Here is a 22,795-nt window from a genome sequence, read left to right as displayed (position 1 = left end):
GAGAAAAAGAAATATTAGGATACATTACACATAATGAGAGTAAGTAGTATTGTTTCAGAAGACATGATTGATTCAGTTCTGTGTACACACACCTGTGCATGGGCGCATGCATTTGTGATTTAAAAAAAAAAAAAATGGACTTCATGCTTTGAGTCTCAGTCAAAACATCCAAGACTTACTGGCCCGGACTCTACTTTGCAGATTTCTTATCTAACACGGGAGGAGGGAGACCTGCTCATTTTACAGTCATGTCTAGTCCTACTGTTTTTTTTTTTTTTTTTTTTTTTTAAATCCTCAGATGCTTTAATAGAGGGATCTTATTCACTATATATAGGATTCTCTGATGAAAGTGGGCTAGTCACCAGCCGGGCAACCTGACTGACCAGCGAAACCCCAGGGCAGCAGAGGGGCAGCTAAGAGTTGACAGTCTTGGCCGGCTTCACGTCTTCAATTTCGGACAACAGTCAGTGGTAAGTACGGTGGTGCCGCAGTACTTGTAAGATCAATGTAATGATTATTCAGGCCTGGCTCCCTTCTGCTCAGGGTTGGTGCAAACAGCAATGACAGCTCACAAGGAACAATGACCCCAACCTCAGTGTTATCAACCATTACATTTATATTTAGGGTCATGGATGCAACGGCACCCTCACTATAAGCGATATTTATTTTGGGGGGTAGAGGCAAGAATGGTCTTCACTGTCCTGCCTTCCACATTTCCTCCGGTATGTGTGATATGGACAGGATAGGACAAGCCCCAGTGCCTGTCCTACAGGACTGGATCATGAAAAGATCTGATCTTAAGAAAAAAATTAGAATACACTGAAAAGACCAGTAATTCCTATTTACGTCTATAAAAAACTCCAAGAAAATAACCTTGAAATAACCTTGAAAGGAGGTATGCACATATTTTTTCTTTGGCTTATTTTTGATAAAGACTTTTTCCGTTAAAAAAATATGATTATTCGTGATATATTATTGGAAAATGTGATGTGAAGAAAGAACCAAATCAGGTACTTTTAACCATTTTCACTATAATCTATTTCCTGGCTATCACTCTACTGTTGACAGAGAAAAGATATCTTTGAGAGGTCCGGTAATATATTTTCTAGGGCAAAGGTAACAATCAGGAATACTTTGAATGTTCCCACCTCCCAACCTCTACCTTATCCTTAAGCCAAAGGAGCCAAAACTACAGTTTGCCATACTTCTCATTTTGTATAAACCAAGAATGAATCCTCAATTTGCCACTTCTTTCTCCTCTGCTTCCCTTTGGAGGTTCCCAGCCTGGCCTTTAATCTAAAAGTGAGTCTGACTTGGGTAAAGCTGCTCATTACAATAGGATTATTTGTATTATACAGGGAAATGCAAGTGTGTAGAAATATTCATTATGTTTATTATACTGGCAAAAGATAAGCATTAATACAAGGCTTCATTATGCTCACCTAGCTTGCAAATTTCAAAGATGGGTCTGTAGGACAGCCAGGGGTGGTTCTCACAAGGACAAGGATCCCTATTTACACGCCTTCATCTCTAACATAATGGATGTCATGCTCTATAGATACTTTGGTATCCTGCTCTTTTCAATGAACCTAATGTGGAACATTTCCTCAAGATACTAACATCTGCCAGATAATATTTTATTATATAGTTATTCTATTATAAGAAGTCATGATTTATAAACCCGGTCTTACTTTTGGCCATGTTCTAAACTCTTCTACAAAAATGATCTGTGATGTGCTTAAGAATGAAAGTGAGTCGGTTGGTTTGGCTGACTTGGAAGACAATCCTAAGTATGGTTCTGTAGAAAAGCCAAAAGTCTGCTCTCCTTGACCCTGTCTGGTCAACTGGTAGGTACTGTCAAAAACGAATGGTGATTATAAAATGGCTGATGTGGCATTGACTCAATTGCGTATCTGGAAAACCTCTGGAGCTATGTTATGCTGACAGTGGGTTATCAACTCTTTGGAGATATCTCTTTGGAGTTAGATATCTCTTTGGAGAAAGACATGGAAGAGACCATGTTGAATCAGAAAATGTCTTAGCTTCTCTTGTTGCTAAGTGCAGCAGTGTGACCAAGGTGATTAATTAACAGAAGTGTTAGGTATAACCTCCAGGAAGGCTCTTAATAAAGGGTGTGCCTTTCTTCCTTCTTCCTATTGGCTGGGATATAGATGTGATGATTGGGGCTTGGGCAATCATCTTAGACTACAAGGCAGTATAGAGCCCCTAATGATTGAGGAGCTACCATTCCAGCCTAGACTAGGTTTCTTTTATGTGACAGAGAAATAAACTTGCAGTTGTTTTGGGTCCCTTTCTTTCACTGTTGCTGTTCTTTGTGGGTGAACCTAATCTTAACTGATGTTAGTTAAGTTTCCACAAAAACTGATGTGCTTGTGGGAACAAAGCCTATTCAGATTCATGAAAACATTTTTCATTTCTATCATTTCAGTTTGTACATTATTTCAACATTACTCAGTGTTTTCTTTCTGTGAACAATAGTAACTTTGGGACTGAAGTCAAGGTTACATTTTTGATTTAGAAAAGATGTGAAATTTGCTTAAAGTTTGACTGATGAAAGAGCTGAAATTTTAGAGGTTGAGATGTGCCCATAAATGTCCCAAAGTTATGTGATTGATAAGTAACTGAAAGAGAATCTGATCACAAGCTTCAGAATTAAGGCAGGGAAGCAGGAACCAGTATGTATGCCAGTATGCAGAAGCACAGGATATACGTGTAGGGCTCCAAAGGGTTTCCTGCTCATCTGACATCAAGGATGGTTCTCGCTCAATTCTACCTCCCTGTGTGTGTTACGTGCTAAACAAAGAAATGCTTTCTGGAGGAAAAATTAAACAAACAAACAAACAAACAAGCAAACAAAAAAAAACCAAACCTGTTTTTATAGTTGTTTTGAATACTTTTAGAAGTTACATCACTAAATTATTGCCTAACCCTAAAAAGTAATAACAATCCACACTCAACCAAAGCATTCATGCAATTTTATAAAACAAACAAAAAAGGACTAAACAAGGTGGAAATCAAGAAGGTACTCAGATTGCTGGTATTTGACATTCAGAATGTTTGTGTGCCCCAACACTTGAAAATATGGAAATTTTTTTAAAAAGATTTTATTTATTCACTTGAGAGAGTACAAGACAGCATGAGCAGTGGGAGAGGGGAAAAGGAAGGGGGAGAAGCAGACTCCTTTGCTGAGCAGGGAGCCTGGTATAGGGCTTGATCCCAGGACCCCAGGACTATAACCTGAGCTGAAGGCAGACACTTAACTGACTGAGCCACTCAAAGACCCCCAAAATATGGAAAATGTTAAAGAATCTCATTCATTAGAAAATCTCAATGTGGAAGAAGGAGCACTTCGTGGATGAATAAGCCATTCTCGCTGCCCCTGGAAAGCAGGGCACACAGCCTCAGTCTCTCCCAGATCAGTATGTAGAGGAAGGCTCATCTGGCTGAGCTGGCCTGACTATGGCAGCTACTGGCATTCACCCATCACTTCCACTAGAAAGTAACATAAAGCCCTGACCCTCTAAGCATGACTATGAGCAACCAGATTTAGCTCAAAAAAGCTAAATACTTGACCACATTCTAATGATGACTGCTAATCTGAGGTGCTGGCCTCAACCTCTCTCCTAAATTATAGACCTGCATTTCCTCCCCACTTCCCCCCCTCCTCCCCCTCCCCCGGTGCATAACTAACAAACATTAACATTTTGTCACAGTTGCATACTTTCCTTTTAGGAAGAAGGTAAACAGCACATAGAGAGTTGAGATCCATCCTTCCCCCAAGAGTGGGAAACTCTTACTAACCTGGTGCTTATCCAGGTGCTGCATTTCTACCTGTACATACATACAAAATATAGTGCTATTTTTGTGTCTTTGGAACGTGTTAGAATGTACTCACAATCCACAATCTGCTTTTTCACTCAACATTGTATTTGTGAGATCTTGCTTTGTGGAAATGCACAGTGATCATCTTGTGGGTCTTACAGCACCCACATCTTTACCTGCTGATGGAGCCTTTTCCTAGGGAGGGAGCACCCTTGGGTAGGATTTTGGCCCTTCCCCCCTCTTCTACTTCCAGAAGTTGGAATTACTTATGTGAGGGAGGCAGGGCTGGAAAGAAACACCATCTACATGGGGGTTTCTGGCAACAGTAACTCTGCATTATCGTTCTGGAAACCCTCATAGATTAGAAGCTGTACTAACTCTTTTCCATGAGTTTTAAGGATGTTGAAAATATACCTCCAATCTGTCTTCTCTGCCATAGCTTTGGGCTACTGAACTACTAGTGATTCCTTAAACACATAACCTCTCTGCCCTGACTGCCCCACTTTACTGGATTACATCTTACCCATTCGTCACTGCTTGTCTCAAAAGCCATCTTCTCAGGCTTCTTCCTGGAATAACTATTTAAAAATTGACAATTTATCTCCACTATTAATTACAAGCACAGCCTTCCAGATTAACATTTATTCCCCTCCCAAATGACCTGATCTTAGCATAAGATTCATTCCCTATGTCTTACACTCCAGCCACACCATCCCCAGAATCCACCAACACTTCACCATGCGTTTGTCCTGTGCGCTTTGCCTAGAATGCTTGTCTCCCTAACTCTGCATATCAAATTACTTCAGATGTTTCAAGCCAACTCTCCTTGTGTTAAAAATTACATAAGTAACACACCCTAACAACCCCAAGTAGAAAAGTTTCAAGAATACCAGTAAAACAAAGTATAAAGTAAAAATCAGGCATGTCCTCGTTTTCCATAGAGAAAAGCAATCATTTGATATGTATCTTGTTTAAAAGAGTAATCTCTATACCCAACATGGGGCTCAAACACACAACCCCAAGATCAAGAGTTGTGCATTCCATCGACTGAGCAAGCCAGGCACCCTTGCTATACATTGTTTACACCCTTTCACTGCATACACGGTATGGATATTCATTGCAAAGTTTCTAAAAATGAGAATATTATAAAATTGTTCTGTAATTTCATTTCTTTTACTGTATATATCATGAACATCTTTTCGTGTTTCATATAAATTTATTCTTAGTTACCTTGATGTTACACCAATAATACTAAATACTTTTTTGCTTTTATCTTGAAGTTTTAAATTTAATTTTCACACTAAAATTTTTATCTATCCTTATTCTGAATGTATTGTGATACAGGAGTCTGAAATTTGTGGGTTTTTATTAAAGATTTATTTATTTGTTTTAGAGAAAGAAGAGTGTGCATATGTGCGAGAGGGAGAAGGAGCGGAGGGAGAGGATCTCCAGCAGATTCCCTGCTGAGCATGGAGCCTGGCTCTGGGTTCCATCCCACAACCCTGAGGCTCATGACCTGAGTTGAATCCAAGTCAGACACTTAATGGAATGAGCCACACAGGCACCCCTGAAGTTTGTTTAAAATTAATAGCCAATTGTCCAAATGTCATTTAATCATTAACCCATCTATTAGCAACAGGTTTGAATTCATCTTTATCAAATCATTAATTTCTACATATAATGGAATGAGTCTATTTAGGGACACTTCAGAGGGTTCTTTTGGTATTATTTCTTTCTCTATCCCTCTTTATTATTATGGCAGCATTACCTTGCTTTGATATGGAGAGTTAGGTAGGTCAACCATCATTACTCTTTAAATTTTTTTGTTTATCCTAATGAATTTATTTTTGTAGAATCTAGACACATGTTATTAATTTAATGACGAAGCTCATCTTCCTGCATAGCTCTTATGGTAACTATATAATATAGTGCAGTATAGTACTGAATAGCATAAGATAGTATGGCATGGTATACCATAGCAATTTTATATGCTAGTTTGACAGAGGAATGATAATTGTTCAAGATGGATTATTTCCATCCAAGAACATGGGACATGCCTCACTATGGACTTAGGTCTTGCTCTGGGTCTTTCAATAAAATTTCACAGATCTTTTTTCCTCCGTGCTCATTTCTTTCTTTTTTTTTTTTTTTTAAGATTTTATTTATTCATGGGAGACACACACACACACACACACACACACACAGAGAGAGAGAGAAAGAGAGAGACAGAGAGAGAGAGGCAGAGACACAGGCAGAGGGAGAAGCAGGCTCCATGCAGGGAGCCCGATGCGGGACTCTATCTTGGGGCCTCAGGATCACGCCCTGGGCCAAAGGCAAGCACTAAACCACTGGGCCAATGGGGCTGCCCTCCGTGCTCATTTCTTGTTACATTTATCCCTAAGTATTTTATTGTTTTGAGAACACATATAAGTAGGGTATTTTCCCCCATTATAGTATCTAACTTTTTATTGCTGCTGTAAAGTGAAATTATTGGCTTTTACATATTTACATTGCATGCAACTCATCAACCATAACTTTTACTATTTTAAAAAAATCCTTGAATTTTCTAGTGATAAAATCATACTATATATAAATAAAAGAACATTAGTCTCCTCCTTTTCAATTTTTTAATTTTGTTCTTGTTCTTGTTTAATTACACTGGCTAGGACTCCTAGAATATTGATGAGTAACACTGGTCATCAGCATTCTTGTCATGTTTCTGATATACCAGGTATGCCTTTAGGAGTTCACTGTATAATATAAGGCTGATTGTTAGTGTCTGTTTTACAATTCTATTTAAATTATTCTACTGCATGAGGTCTTTATTATTTCATTGACATGCCTCTTTCATCCTGAAAGTTACTTCTTTACTTTGCTTTATTTGTTTGTTTTTAGGTAGACCCTGCACCCAGCAGAGGCCAATGCGGGACCCTAACTCACAACCCTGAGATCAAGACTGGAGCTGAGATCAAGAGTTGGACACCCAACCGACTAAACCACGCAGGCATCCCTACTTTGCTTTATTTTGGACATGATACTCAAACATTTGTTACCATAATTCTTTTAAATCTTGGGTAGTTTTTAAAAAATTGTATTACTTGTATCAAAGTAATAATAGATAAAATAACATTTATCGTTGAATCTGATAAGAGGGGAGGGTTTTAGAAAACACGAAGAATTAAGGTTTCTTTCTCCATCCCCCAAAAGATATAAAGAGGTCTACAAAAGTCTCCATTGTTCCTTTAGCAGTTACTAGCTTCCAAATATTCCTTACTGGAAATTCTATTGCTTTCTTTGAATAAGAACAGTACAATATTGTAATTATACCAAACATTGCTAAAAGTTTAAAACAACCTCATGGAATTACAATGTTGTAAACTATAATTTATATATTAGCTAAGGATAATTTGACTCTTTTTAGGCTGAATGTTCTCAGCCATGATAGGGTATGATAACAATTACACAATGGAAATTCAAGTCATTCACTGCATACTGGATCTTAATAACCTTCTTAAAAAGCCTATGCCTTTTGTGAATTTCAAACCTTAGTTTAACCTCTGTATCACATTCTAAAATCATTGTATGTTAACTTTCATAGCACTAATCTCTGTAAAACATATTTTGACAAGGGTCTACTTTAACTCTACATTTTATTATGGTAAGCACAATTGTATCAAGATCATATTATTTAGAATATGTGGGGCACCTGGGTGGCTCAGTGGTTGAGTGTCTATTTTTGGCTCAGGTCGTAATCCTGGAATCCTGGGATCGAGTCCCGTATCAGGCTCCTTACAGGAAGTCTGCTTCTCCCTCTGCCTATGTCTCTGCCTCTTTCTCTGTGTTTTCCGTGAATAAATAAATAAAATCTTAAAAAAAAAAAAAAAAGAATATGCATGAATCTTAACTAGGGATGGGCTAGATAGCTCATGGAAAATAAACTGGCATTTTGTAAATGCAAATAGCTAACGTTAGGTTAGACATTTCTAAAGTTTAAAACTTCTTTCAAGATATTCCCCAAACTTTTTTACACTTTTTATTAATTTATTTAAATACTGTTTGAACGGGGCACCTGGATGGCTCAGCTGGTTAAGTGTCTGCCTTCAGCTCAGGTCATGATCTGGGGTACTGGGATGGAGCCTCTGCTTCTCTCTCTCTCTCTCTCTCTCCCTCTGTTCTCTCCCAAATAAATAAATAAAATCTTAAAAATATGCCTATATTCACCATTAAGAGCCTAGTGGAAATTCAGATACATTTGCCAGCAAGTAAGTCATTCAGTGAACTTGTGTATTAATAGTTTTTCATTAAAAAAACATTTAGTGTCCATTATGCCCTCTACATTGGCTCTATTATGATGACATGGAATGACAGTGACTAGTAACAGAACAGTAGGGTACAGTGGGAAGATCAAAGACCCTGGGGCCAAGGACTTAGGTTCAAATCCCTAATCCCCATTAGCTGTTTGCCTTCAGACAAACTACGGATTCACACTGATGTTTAGTTGTCTTACCTATAACATGGAGGTTATCCTGGGAACTATTTCCTAGGGCTAATATAAAGCATACGAACATATATAACACATATGAAGCCCCCAGGGGGGTGCCCAGCACACAACAGGTCCTCAAGAAAGGTAAACTCTTGTCACTGGGAGTAAACACTTATCCATGCCAGGAACTGCCTCATGTGCTTTAGATGCATGGATTTCCCTGACATTACAGATGAAAGAACAGAGATGCAGAAGGGCTGTCAGTGCACCACAGGGCACAGTGCCCCACAGGTACCACCTAGGGGGGATTTCTGTTTGTTCCAGTGAGTGTGAGGAGCTGGGAGTGGAGCTAAGATGCTGGACATCTTGAAACAGGCAGGACAGTCCCACAAAGATTTGTCCCCTGCCCCCACAAGATCTTCCTTCCAGATACTCCTGTAGTTGACAGACCTTCCCTCAAGTTTCTTTGTTATAGAAATATAAAATATTTTTTCAACCTATCAGTATGTACACAATTTTCAAGGAATGCAAACAACAGTGAACACTGAGGAAAGGTTAGCCTTAACTTTGCCACGAGCTGTGTACTTTTTCAGAAAGTCATGTCGCCAATGCCAATAACCACTTGTGAGATCTGAGTGGCCAACACCACTTAATCCTTCCACATTCATGCTTGTCCTGTGTACTAGGTCTTGTAGATGTGTGCAAACACCAGCAACTCAGAATATCTTCTAATGTAGTTGAAATATTTCTTCCAATCAATATATATTGTGTTACCATAAAATTCTTTTATATCAAAACTAACATAATAATGCTTTCTGAAATTGTACATAGAAGTTTGTAGTACATCTACGTTTTACCTCAGGTCGAGGGTTTGTTATAAAAAGGGGGAAGAGGCATGCTAAGTTTGAGAATGGAATGGGCCACAAAACTTGCTTGTCACAGAGCTGGTTAAGGACAGAGCCAGAATTTGAACCAATGCTCTCCCTAGAGTCCTTGTTTATAATTCATATGCTCTGTGATGAAAAAGTTATGGACTGTTCCCTCCCCTACCTCTACAAAGTTCTCTGAATTGGGGAGGCACTTATTCACTATTTACTGAGAAACTAGGGATACAGCTGTGAACAGATGGGACACTCCAACAACGAGATGGCAATGGAAAGAGCTGCTGGGAGGAGAGCCAAGAGAGGCCGATGTTTAGAAAGAGCTTTATGGAAGAGGAGAAAAGCCCTGCCTGATGTGGCTAAAATCTGGAGCAGAGTGAAGCTCAGAACTGACCATTAAAGCATCAGAGAGAATAGATTCCCAAATAAGAGAGTAAATGGCAGAGGATGGTTGGGAGGTGCCCAGTGGAAAGAGGAGAAATAGTTTGGAAAGTGGCTTTTTTTCATAAGTGTTGGACCTATTGACTCCACAAGATCTACATAAGGGGATAAAAGTGAGTAACTCATTTCAAGAGGATTACAATTGTCCTTTAAAAGGAAGTCCACAGAGAAGTCGGGAAGTACGAGAATAAAATGTGAATTATCTTTGTATGGATGAACTGGATATGATTTGAATTTTCTTCTCTACTTAGGAAAAATTTCTGACTCCTCTATAATGATTGGAGTATTACTTTAACAAACAAAAATTATTTGTTTTATATTACATATTATGTGGGATGTTCCCAAGAGATTTAAATTCCCCCCAGGTGAAATTCTTACACAAGTGTACCTGCAAATAAAAGCAAGAGTATTGGACCTATTGACTCTGCAAGTTGCCTAAAAGCAGCATATACTAAATGACTTAGCTACTCTATTTTTTTCAAATCGCAAAATGATTTGCATCTTGCCTCTCTCCCCTTGGCAGTGATGGTCTTTCCCAAATAAGAAGCCGAATCCCTCATGTTTTGATTAGCATCCCTTTTGGCATCAGAGTATATTTGAGATGTTAAATATGCCAGTTGAATTTCAGACCATATGTTTTTAATTTTAATGTTTAATGCCACTGCAAAGACTCTCTGCATTGTTTCTCAACAATTTTTGAGTTTAAGTTTCTTGAGCTCTTTTGCATTCCAGAGTAGTGGAAGGCTTAGGCAAGACAGGGAGATATGTGCTGGAATGATATCGTGCACCTGTGAATCTGCTGGGCTGCAGGGCATCCGGCTTTCTTTCTAGTAACTACAGAGAATTTCAAACAAGGCCTTCTGGAAGGATTTCCCTAACCAAAAGGAGGGTATTTGAAGCAATCCAATTCCCCTAGATCTCTCAGATCCCCTCTGTGGATGGTCCCAGATGCCTTTGTATGAGAAGGGATACAGGCAATAGTGCTTCCCATTGGCAAAACTCAAATCAGCTCTATGAGCTTGTTTCTTTTTTTTTTTTAATTTTAAAAAAGATTTTAAATTTTATTTATTTATTCATGAGAGACACAGAGAGAGAGGCAGAGACGCAGGCAGAGGGAGAAGCAGGCTCCATGCAGGGGCCCGACGTGGGACTCGATCCCAGGTCTCCAGGATCAGGCTCTGGGCTGAAGGTGGTGCTCAACTGCTGAGCCACCTGGGCGTCCCATTTTTTTTTTTTTTTTTTTTTAAGATTTTATTTATTAGTTGACAGAGAGAGATAGAACACAAGCAGGGGGAGCAGGAGAGGGAGAATCAGGTTCCCTACTGAGCAGGGAGCCTGATGTGGGGCTCAATCCCAGGACCTTGGGATCATGACCTAAGCCAAAGGCAGATTCTTAACTGACTGAGCCACCCAGGTGCGCCCCTCAGTGAGTTTCACAGTGTACTCACACAGCTATTCTTCATTTCAAAAATGAATTAGATCTGTGAAAGTTATCTAAAAAGTAAAAATCTTTAACATCTTCAGGTGGTAATAGTAGCTGGCATCCACTGCTGAGTGTGGGTCTGAACCTCTACTTTTTCCAGTGTTACTGCACTTCATCCACAGAACAAGCCTTGTGATAGGTATTGGAGACACTGTGATTTGGGGATGTTGCATGACCGATCCAAAGAGACGTCCAGCACATGGCAGAGGACAAGTCAAACCAGGCAGCTGGATTAGTGTTTTAGTTTTCTTTGGATATTTTATCAAAAATACGCATGCACCCTTAGGTTAACTGCAGCATTATTTACAACAGCAAAGAAAATGGAAGCAACTTATTTTGTATGAATCAACTCTTTCATAAAAAAAATTTTTTTAAACTTAGAAACAGGATTTGTTAATGGTCACCAAATTTTACAACCTGATCTTTTTCAAAGTCTTGGTGGAATTAAGTTAGAGTAATATTAAGTCACACTAATAATTTTGTGGTTCTTATTTGGCCGATAACGGTTTTTAGGTCATTTTCTGCTATATACAATAAAAAATCTGATCAACACATAAAATTTAGGATGGTGAGTACTTTGTGGAGGCAGACAAATGGGGTCAAAGGCGGGGGGGGGCATGATTTATCATAGTTTACTATCCCAAATGCACCATGGAGAAAAACAGAAACTAGACTTCTAATTAAAAGTTCAATTACTTTACTATAAGAAAGGGGATAAATGTTTTGTATTCTTCTGCAAATCAATTCTAGAAAATTGGTATCATGTACTCCTTTTTCTGCTGAGCTAGATAATAAAGACCTCAAGTGTTTGTCATCTTCAATAGAGAAGGTTCTTTCTTCCTTATTTCAAAAACACTTTTGGATTGATTTATATTTAGAGAACATATCAACAATACAAATAATAATCAAATAGATAAACTGAAAGTATTGCAAGGGACGATAGTTTTATTCGGAGGTGTCTGAGCAGCTCAATTAGTTAAGCGTCACCCTTTGCTCAGGTCATGATCTCAGGGTCCTGGGATCAAGTCTGGCATTGGGAGCCTTGCTCAGCAGAAAGTCTGCTTCTCTCTCTCCCTCTGCCCCTCCCCTCACTCGTGCTTGCCCTCTTCTCTCTTTGTCTCAAATAAATTAAAAAGAAAGAAAGAAAAATTTTTAATGAAGCAGCTTGTAAAACAGAAAAGTAAACAGGCCATAAAGTTAAACCATTTCTTTTCAAAGGTCCACAGAACCTTTTATGACAAATGTTCAGAACTGGACAACACAGGATCAGAATAGGCAGCAGGACAGACTTTCACTTCTCCAAAAACCAGGTACCACTGCCAAGGCAAGTCCAGCATCAACAGGTGAATAGAATAATCCAGGGAGATGATGCGTGGATCTCCTGAAAGACCAGAAAGCCCTGGTCTCTGAGGGTGAAAGCAGTGCTAGAGAAATCATCTGTTCGGCTGCTCTTCCCTGGGAAGGCAGAGAAGGAGGGAGACCTTTATGTTGTCAGAACAGGTGGATTAAAAAGCAGTTCCACGCAGGGCCCACTACCTGCGTTGGCCTAGAACAGGGCATAGGATAAGGAGTGCTGGGCTCCCAACTGATTTAAATCTACTGAATCCTCTTGACCCGTTTTTTTTTTTTTTTTTTTTTTTTTTTTAGGGCTGGGGCTAGATAGCCACCTCTGCAAGAACACCAAGGAAGAAAAAATTTCACATGTGGTGTGAATTCAGGAAAAGAGGCACCATAAATGCACACAAATTTTGAGGTAATTAAAGGCTTAAATGTAAGAGGTAGCATTTTATATGTCATTATACATTATCTTTATGATTCCAAAAGCAGAAATCAGGAACACAAAGGATGGAAAAGAAAAAGATAAGGCACGTGTGGGAGAAGATACTTGTAACACATAATGGCAAAGTGTTCATATTCAAAATATAACCCCTAACATCTCACTCCTAAGAACAGACCCTCGAAGACTTGTGCACATATTCACAGGGACACAAGCAAGAATGTTTCCAGTAGCGTTATTTGAAACAGAACACCAAAAAGGAATCTCACTGCCCCCGGTGGAAGAGCGCACAAATGCATATGCTTATATTCATGCCAACAAAGACAACACTACAGGTTGGATGAGGCTGCTTTGATCATAGCTATGCGGATAAATGCAGAAATGTCAGGCTGAACAAAAATAGCATGCCTTCTGCTTTTGTGTGGCCTGCAACTTTCTTATACTATTTTTTTTTACATTTTTTAATGTTGGAAAAAAAAACCAAAAGAGGAATAATATTTCATCATATATGAAAATTATATGAAATTCAAATGTCAGAGTCCATGAATAAATTAATCTATTGGAACATGGCTCCCTTCTTGCAGTTTAGGGCTTCTCTGTGGCTGCTTCTTCACTTTAATATTTGCCCAGAGATGCTATGACACACAAAGCCTAAAATACTTGTCTTGCTCTTTATAGAAAGAGTTTGCTGATCCTTTCTGTAGTGTAAAGCAGGTAGTAAGATTTATTAATGTGTAAAATTTTAAAACATATAAAATGCTACAAAAATACCCTGCATATCTGTGGTTCTCAAATTTATGTGCTGTGGTGTCCCAAGGCTCTGCATTGAACTCAGAAGAGCCATGGGGTATTTTCAACTTTGGAGGGAAGCTCAGTAATACTTGACATCTGTTGAGCCCTGCATTTTCTACTATGTTGAGGTAGTTCATAGTTTCAACTTTATCCCTCTGCCGTCCTTTCAATGACATCATATATTTGTGAAGCCAAATTTTTGGCAGTTGCTGCAGTGAGAGCAAGAATGGTGTGAAAGCCAGTGTGGAACAGGAAATGAGCTTTGAAGCGTCGACCAATCCCAAGGATCGAGAAGTTGTTCAATGCCCAGCAAGGACACACATCTTATCAATAAGTTATGGTGGCAACTTAAACATGAAATAATAGCTTTCCTTTCAATTGATATGTATTCTTTTTTTGAGACAGCTACTAAGTTGTCAAGACATAAACATCCACGAACTTGTTTAAACCTAAACTACTTAATAAATAGTAGTGTTAGGTATTTCTGTTGGCCTCATGTGCCTTAGGAAGCAATTGCTGAGACAACGTATGAACAGAGAAGGTCCAAGAATCTCTGCTGTCAATCTTTTGTGAATACATACTTACAGAATAAAAGTATAAATCATGCCTGGAAATGGTAATCCCTTAATTGGGACAGTGACTTCCTCTAGAGGAATGGAAAAGGGGATGAGATCAGGGAGGGATTCACAGGGACCTCAACTCTGTGTCTAATGTTTCATCTGAAAAAAAAAACAAAAAAAAAAAAACCCTAAAGCGCATGTTATGATTCTTATGATTTGTTATGTGATTCGTCATGATTTTGACACAACTGAGTGAATGAGGGAATATGGGCAGTTATCATATTAATCTGCATACTTTCCTGGATACTGTCTACTCAATATATTTCACTTTTGTTTTCCACATTTTTTAAGGGCAGAAGAATAGCCCTTAAAGTAAAGGGTGACTTTATACAAAAGCATGGGCAGAGAAAGGTGGGGTGGAATAAAGGCCAGCCCTGAGAGGGAGGGAGAATGAGATTAGATCTTAAGCTACATGAGAGACACCAGAACTCCTGGGACAGTGAAAACCACCTTCTCTTACTGGGCTTCCTGAACACTTGGGTTAACAAACACGATTGGTGATTAGGGGTTTCTCTGAAGGTTGGCATGTGACTGACACCTCCACAATTCTTGTCTTTGATTTAATTATGAATATAATCGCTAGAGAAAAAAAATGGAAGTATCCTAACAAAAATAGGGCCTTGGCTGAGTTCTGTGTTTCTAAATAATGTAAACTGAGCGAGGTCTGGGAAAATTAGAGCTTAGAAAGATGGGAGACTACTTGACGTCAGAATTTTTTAAAGGGTGGGTGAAATGGTAGGAACATTTAGTTTGGTCTGGTTCTCTTCTACTGAAGTGAAAGGATATTTAAAATGGGATGGCAATAAAAATTGAAACAGACAAGCTGGTGACTGGATGAAGCTGCCAGCAGTTTCCTGAAGCCCAAGGAGCAAGATTTAAACGGTTTGCAAAAGGGCACTGGATAAGTAAGGAGAACACCAAGATGTTGTGACTCAACCAGATAACCTTTAATTAGTACCATATTAGGGAGAAACAGCATTTAAAGTAGTAAGGAGAAGAAAAGAAGGAGAAGGAGAAGGAGGAGGAGGAGGAGGAGGAGAAGAAGAAGAAGAAGAAGAAGAAGAAGAAGAAGAACAACAACAACAACAACAACAACAACAGCAACCACAACCACAACCACCACCACCCCTTACGCTGGAATTAAAATTTTTTTAAATAATAATTAAAAAAAAAAAAAGAAAGAAAACCCCAAAGTATCCCATCACTGTTGGCCTACATTATTACAGATTGGCACAATATAATTATACTGGTACAATTTTAAATTGTGGCCATCCCCTGTACACAGGTCATCTGAAACTTGGTGTTTTTTTCATGGGAGTGGATGGGAATCAGCTAAAGAGAAATGAGAAAATCACTGTAGGCAGAGCAGCCAATGGACTACCTGTACAGGTTTCGGTGAGAGGGGGCCCTGGGGTTGAGTCCTCTGCCACTTACTGGCTGGGTAAGTGTCCTCCTTACAGAGGACATGTGCTGTAATCTCTCTGAGCTTCACCTACGACATCTGTAAAATGAGGATAATGACACCCACCCCATAGAATTGTTTCAGGCTTCGGTGAGAATGCAGATGACATTTGGTCTGGAGCAGGAGTCTGGAAGTCGGGAACCATGCAGAGAATGGCAGCATTTGTAATGAAAATATTAATGAGCCTTTGTGTCCCAACCCTACTCAGTTTGTCTTAGAACGACCATGGTTATTTATTCTGATCTGGAAACCCTAATCCTGAAATGTTCAGGGCGCAGCTCAGTGCACGGTCTAATATTTTCTTCTGACACACAGTCTGCTCAGGGTAGGGACCCAGGCAGCATGGGGACAGGTCCATAGCACTCTCTATAGATGGCAAGAAGACTCACAGTCAATTTAGGCAATGTCTTGACCAGCATTTTGGAAGAGGATGCTAAATGTCAAATGTGAGTAGAACACCAAAATCCACCACTGCTTCATATAGGTCACTATAAAGTAAGTATGGTAAAATGCCATACAGCATCCCTTAGGCTATGAGAAGACCCTGGATCTTGATCTTTTGTGGGTCATGGACCCCTTTGAAAAATCTAATTAGAGTTGGGAGCCCTTCACTTGTTTGAAAAAAACAAAAACAAAACTGTATACATATGTATATAATTCTGCATTTAATTATGGGAGGGGTGGATGGTAACCACCAGTTAAGAACTCCTAGCTTAAATCTGAACAAGTGTATGCTGAATTCCAGAGTGAAGGAAAGGTATTCATTTGAAACGGGAATGAAAACCAAGTTAAGAAAACAGCAAAATTTAAAAACCAAGGATCATATGTAAGTTTGAAATCCTTACAAATAGTTTAAAAATGAAATAATTTATTAAAGCCTAGAAACTCAATGTTGTTTCTCTTTTCTTTCTTTTTATTTTTTAAAAAATAACACATGATTAGGATTTGATGCCAAAGAAATGTTTGCTTTTATAGCAGTGAATGGAGGTTAAGTGGATTCCCATGAGGACTGTTGGCTAAAGGAGGAATAGAAATAGCTATCACGGGGAGCACTGCATTTCCCCCCCAAATTCTAATGGACTCTTTTGGTCTAATCTGACAGATTTGTGCATTTACAGTTGACTAGTGAACAACATGGGTTTGATAAATGGATGAGTCCACTTATATACAGATTTTCTTTTTGATAAATACAGTATAGTACTACAAATGTATTTTCTTTCCCTTATAATTTTTTAAAAGACTTTATTTATTTATTTATTCATGAGAGAGACAAAGAGAGAGGCAGAGATAGGCAGAGGGAGAAGCAGGCTCCCTGCAGAGCCTGATGCGGGACTTGATCCCAGGACCGCAGGATCATGACCTGAGCCAAAGACAGACGCTCAACCACTGAGCCTCCCAGGTGCCCCTCCCTTATGATTTTAACACTGGGTAGAACAGTCGGTTGAGTGGCTGATTCTTTGATTTCGACTCAGGTCATGATCTCAGAATCCTAGGATCAAGCCTTGTGTTGGGCTCCGTGCTCACTGGGGAGTCTGCTTGAGATTCTCTTTTTCCCTCTATGCATCCCCACCCCGGGATAAATAAATAAATCTTTAAAAAACTAAAAATATTTTCTTTTATCTAGCTTGCTTTATTGTAACGTTACAGTATATAATACATATAACATGCAAAATATGTGCTATTTATATCATCAGAAGGGCTCTGATCAATTGTAAGCTATTAATAGTTAAGTTTTGGGGGAAATCAAAAGTTATATGGAGATTTTTAACTGCACAGGATGGGGGTCAGTGCCCCAACCACCAACTTGCTCAAGGGTCGACTGTAATTTAATAAATTTCACTCTATTATTAGTCTAAACAGAATATTGATTCCATTATCTTGGAATAATGTTTGCAGAGTAGACAAAATAATTCCCTCCCTGTGTGTGTTGGGATAGAAAAAAAATTAGACTAAATATACCTCACAAAACCCATAGTATGGGGAAAATTCTAAGAGACGTCCATCATCTCGTAAGGTTCTTCGTTAATCAATATGATACTTACTCTCATAAGTGCATTGTATTTACCACTGAGGTTCTGTCTATGGGCTTCTCTCTCACACCATATTATAAATTACTGGAGGCTAAGAAACATGTCTCATATCTCTGATTCCTAGCTCCTACCATATATTACTTGACATAACAACAGAAGCTCAATACATGTGTACTGAAATAAATTATTTCAAAGGACTTAAAAAAATAAATCTTCAGTTACTTTTTTTCCAGGGTATTACATAGAACTGAAGTTGCCAGATCATTTGCTCATTTTCAGTTTGACCCAGAAATGCTGTCAGATTGCTTTTTTTTTTCTGTAAATTAACCTTTTAAATCCTTTTACCATTTTTCTATTGGATTACTTATCTTAAGAAAAATTAATCTATAATCCTTGGTGGTTTATATATCTTCAAAATGTTAGTCATTTGTTACCTCTGCAAAGGTTTCTCCTACTCTGTCACTTGTTTTTTAAATCCTGTATCTTTTATCATACACAATTTATTCTTTAACATGACCCAAATTATCAATCTTCTTTTGGATTTGGGCTTTTTATATCTTAAGAGACACAGACTTCAGGCAGCCCGGGTGGCTCAGAGGTTTAGTGCCGCCTTCAGCCCAGGGCGTGACCCTAGAGACATGGGATTGAGTCCCACGTCGGGCTCCCTGCATGGAGCCTGCTTCTCCCTCTGACTGTGTCTCTGCCTCTCTCTCTGTATCTCTCGTGAATAAATAAATAAAATATTAAAAAAAAGAGACACAGACTTCTATAAACAATGACTTTTCTAAGGACATAAAGTCTCTCACAGGCATCAGATAAACCCATGTCTACTGCATTTAACTTCTGTGGGAGGATATTAAAATGGGGCTCTTTTGGTTTCACTTTTGTCTGAAGCCCCCAAACAGTGTCAACTGCTCTCAAGTTAAAGGATGATGCTAAACTCAGCAGCATTTGCAAAGACGATATTGAAAATACACTATGTAACCTTTAGCCCAACAGCTACCTTGAGTTTTCATAGGATTGATAGCGTTAGAAGCCAGTAAAGGATGTCTTCAAAGAAAGTTATCAGTATGCACAATCCCACTGCCCACACCCCAGGGGAAAGGATGTGGAGCTGGTGAGCGAGGCTTTAAATGTATGACTAGAAATGGTGTCCCTGTCTTAGAGGGACACAGTGGTCAGTTGGGGATGAATAGAAGTCTGCAGGCTGAAGCGAAATAGCCCCTACAGCAGAACAGAGACTCAGGTGAGAGATGTAACTGCATTCCTGCCAAAGGTGAGGTCACAGGTTGGAGGGTTGTGGTACCTGGAGATCAGGTATTGGCTTAGCAGTAGGACTGTCTCAAAGGGAGGCTGCCCACAGGGTTTCTGCCATGAGTGTGGGTCCTCTGCTAGAAGAGGTTGGACAGGTACCATTGAAAGTCAAAGCTTCAACTCTAAAGGGGCCAGAGGCACACTAAGTGCAAGGTGATGGAGGATAAAAGAAGCCACTTTTCCCATCCCATCATCAGCCAAATGCAGGCCCAAGATAGGAGAGACTTAAATTTGAAAGAAATCCAGAGTTATTTTTATATAAGACTGCACCCACATTTTTTTTAAATTAAAATGAGACTATTCTTATGACAGAAAGTGATTAGAGAAATTTTAAAAAGTTTTTTAGAGGAACCAGGTATTAATGGAGAGGGAGGGATCTACCATAAATTTCATCCACTGCAGCCCACAGACCAGGCTTGACCAGGCAATGGGGGCAAGGGTACTGTTTTTTGATCATGCCCCACTCTCACTGCTCAATACCTTGGCTTTGCTTCCAACATTCCAATGAAGCCATGGCATTAAGGTACCACCTTTGTGAGAATTTAACATTATAGGTTTTGGTCGTGCGTGTGGTCTACACATAGTTATGCAAGTCACTGCTGTCACCTAGTTATACATACTGAAGGATAATCTTGATATATTAAAACTAACATAAAATGAGTTATTTGCATACCATGTTCATAGCAGCATTATTCACATTAGCCAAAAGGTAAAAGCAACCCAAGCATTCCTAGACAGATGAATGGATAAACAAAATGTGGCATACATAAATTGGAGTATTATTCAGCTTTGAAAAGCCAGGAAATTTGAGCAGATGATCCAACATGGGTGAATTCTGAGGATAATATGCTAAGAAATAAGCCAGTCACAAGAGAGCACAATACAGATATGAGGAATAGTTACCAGGGACTGGAGGAATAGAGAATGAGGAGTGTTTAATGGGTAGAGTTTGAGTTCTACATTATGAAAAGAGTCCTGGTGATGGGTGGTGGCGATGGTTGCACAATAAGGTAGAAGTATTTGACTACTAAATGGTACACTTAAAAATGGTTAAAATGATGCATTTTGTCACATGTATTTTACCACACTTAAAAAATAAAATCATTATCCAAAACAAAACAAACTGTGAATTAAAAAGGGGAAATTTAACCTTTATTAGTCACGGATTAATGATAGGGAGAATAATAATGAGGAGTGGCTAAGAATTATCACGGAGTCCTTGCATGTGTCAGGTGCTATACCAGGACTTAACAAGCAGTCTGATTTAAACCTCATTTCAAACCTATGAAGCAAGCCCTACCTAAAGCCCTATTCTATAGATGAGGATACTGAGGCTAAGAGGGTTAAGTTGCCTAATGTTACACAACTTGAAAGGAGTTGAGCCAGCTACTCTGACTCTAGAGCTAGCACTCTTGACTATCTTTCCATGGACAGATTTCTGTCACTGAATTCTCTACCACTTACAAATTCTTAGACTAGAAGAGGTCATAGAAAGCATTAGCAAAATCACTGACGTTTGACTGGTTGGCCATGGTTTACACAGCAATTTCTCATTTGATACTACTCATTAAAATACTGCAAGGTATTCTCTTATTATCAAAAGAGGAAATTGATAAGTTAAGTGACTGGTCTCAGATCACACTACCAGGTAGAGCTATGATACCATAGCTTCTACCTCAGGGTCACAGCTGCCCATCCATACCAAATTCCTCATTTCTCCTTTTTCAAATGAGAACATCTACAAGGGACACTCCCATAGAGGCTAATGGTTTGTCCAAGGTCACACAGAAAGCTAGTATGTTTTGCACACATCATCAACATATACCTTTAAAAATGCTTTGCCACAATAACACATATTCTATAAATATATATATGGACAAAGTGAGGATGGGTACAGAAGCAGAGAGCTCTGTCAGCACAAAATAGAGTACTTTCTACTGGAAGCTCTTTCATTTGCGTAGCTGATGCATTAGAGCCACCTCTTCACGTAAGCACCCAATTTTTCAGTTCCCGCCCTTCCCAGACTCCTGGTCCATTAGCTCTACAATTATGCTGTGATCAATTGAGCAAATCCATTTAGATGGCATGTCTAGCCACTCTCATAGTGGATTTGATACCAAAGCAGCAAAGTACACAAGAGCTGTATAATACAGACCTTGAGGAGTGAACTACATAAATTCTCATCGGATTCTGACTGTATATCTATTGAGGATTCTTAAAAACAGTCTTGATAACCTGGGATGAACTTTTTAATGGCTGAGCGTAAAAGTGCAGTGCTAAGCTCTTTAGACCAGTAGGAACAGGTCTAATAAAATAACTCACTTCTGAGTTTGATAAAAGGCTGATGATGAGTGTAAAGGAAACAACTGCTAGATTTGATGGTTGCACTGTGGCAAGTGGAGATTACCTATTGGCATGTGAAAATCTGCCAGCATAGTCTGTTTGATGTCAAATGATGGTGTTACTTCAAGAATCCTTGTTCTTGGTTTGCCCTTTGTTGCCTTAAGCTCATGGGTGGGACTGGGGCTAGCACTGACGGAGCAGACTCTATGGCAGCTGCCCCCTCCTACCTGACTGGAATTTCCAATGAAAACCAAAGAGAAGCAGGTACCACAAAGGATACCTTATCAAGTAGTACAATGTCCAAAGTCCTACCAGTTACAATTTCCAAGTCCGGTAGTTGAGAATCTCCCCTCTGTTAGTCAAAGAAACATCCTCTAATTTGAGGAAGAGCAAACTGATTTCTAGCACTGATAATGGATAACAGTTAACAAGCACTTCTTCTACTAATTACATACAGCATTTGACAGTATGCTCCATGGGGGGGTGGGTGGGTGGGGTGGTGGTGTCTGGTTTCCTCACCATGTATTCTCAGTTGAATAGCATGCCTTGTTGATAGGAGATTCTTATTAAATATTGGCAGAATGAATAAATGATCTCATTTGGTTTTCACAATAACTCTAGAAGTTTTGATATAATATCGGAATCACAATTTTCTAGATGAGAAGACAGAGGCTCAGATGTTCCTTAAAATGTGTCCAAAATCACTCTAGCAGCAAGGGTCAGAGTTCATATTCAAACCCTTAGGTATCTGACATCAGAGTCTATGGTTCAAACACAACATCATTTCACTTTTACAAACCAGAGCCTAGGGCTTTTGCAGAATTGAGACCATCTATGAAAGGTGGGCCTAAAAGAATATATTTCAAGTCAGAATGGATATCACTCTTGTTCAGTCATCAACTTTTAGATTTCTTCCATATTCTACAACAACTAAATTTAAAAGAAATGACTTACCTACAAATCCTTCTTGACCAACCAGTTTCAGGGCAATTTTATCAGCCAACACAGAAGAGTTGCCATGGGCAATGTTAGCAAAGGGGCCAGCATGCACAAATACAGGTGTCCCCTACAGAAATTGAAGAACAAATTAAAATCCCAAAAGACAAAGGGAAGAATGAATCATGACGGCGAGTCCTGGTATTTCAAGACTCACCAAAGCCATTCTGCTTTTATTTAAGACTGTATATTCAATGTCCAACTTCTCTCAAAGAAAATGAAATTGCCTTGACTCTCTCAATGGACTAAATTCCTGGTATACTCTGCAACCATGTCATTCTAAATACTGAACTAGGGAGAAAAATCTCTAAGAATTTCCCACTATCATTT

General features: G+C 39.0%; 1 protein-coding gene across 1 annotated transcript in view; it reads right to left on the bottom strand.

Moving 5' to 3' along the window:
• The window catches only part of MTHFD1L (methylenetetrahydrofolate dehydrogenase (NADP+ dependent) 1 like), a 187,050-nt gene that overhangs the window by 83,587 nt on the left and 80,668 nt on the right, over positions 1-22,795 (bottom strand). The window contains exon 20 of the mRNA XM_038526323.1: positions 22,424-22,535. Within this exon, the coding sequence (XP_038382251.1) occupies positions 22,424-22,535 (112 nt within the window). The remainder of the gene's footprint in view (positions 1-22,423; positions 22,536-22,795) is intronic.

This window comes from Canis lupus, chromosome 1, assembly GCF_011100685.1.
Source record: "Canis lupus familiaris isolate Mischka breed German Shepherd chromosome 1, alternate assembly UU_Cfam_GSD_1.0, whole genome shotgun sequence".
Taxonomy (NCBI): Eukaryota; Metazoa; Chordata; class Mammalia; order Carnivora; family Canidae; genus Canis; species Canis lupus.
Note: the sequence above shows the minus strand (reverse complement) of the source record. Positions and strands in the feature narration are given on the sequence as shown.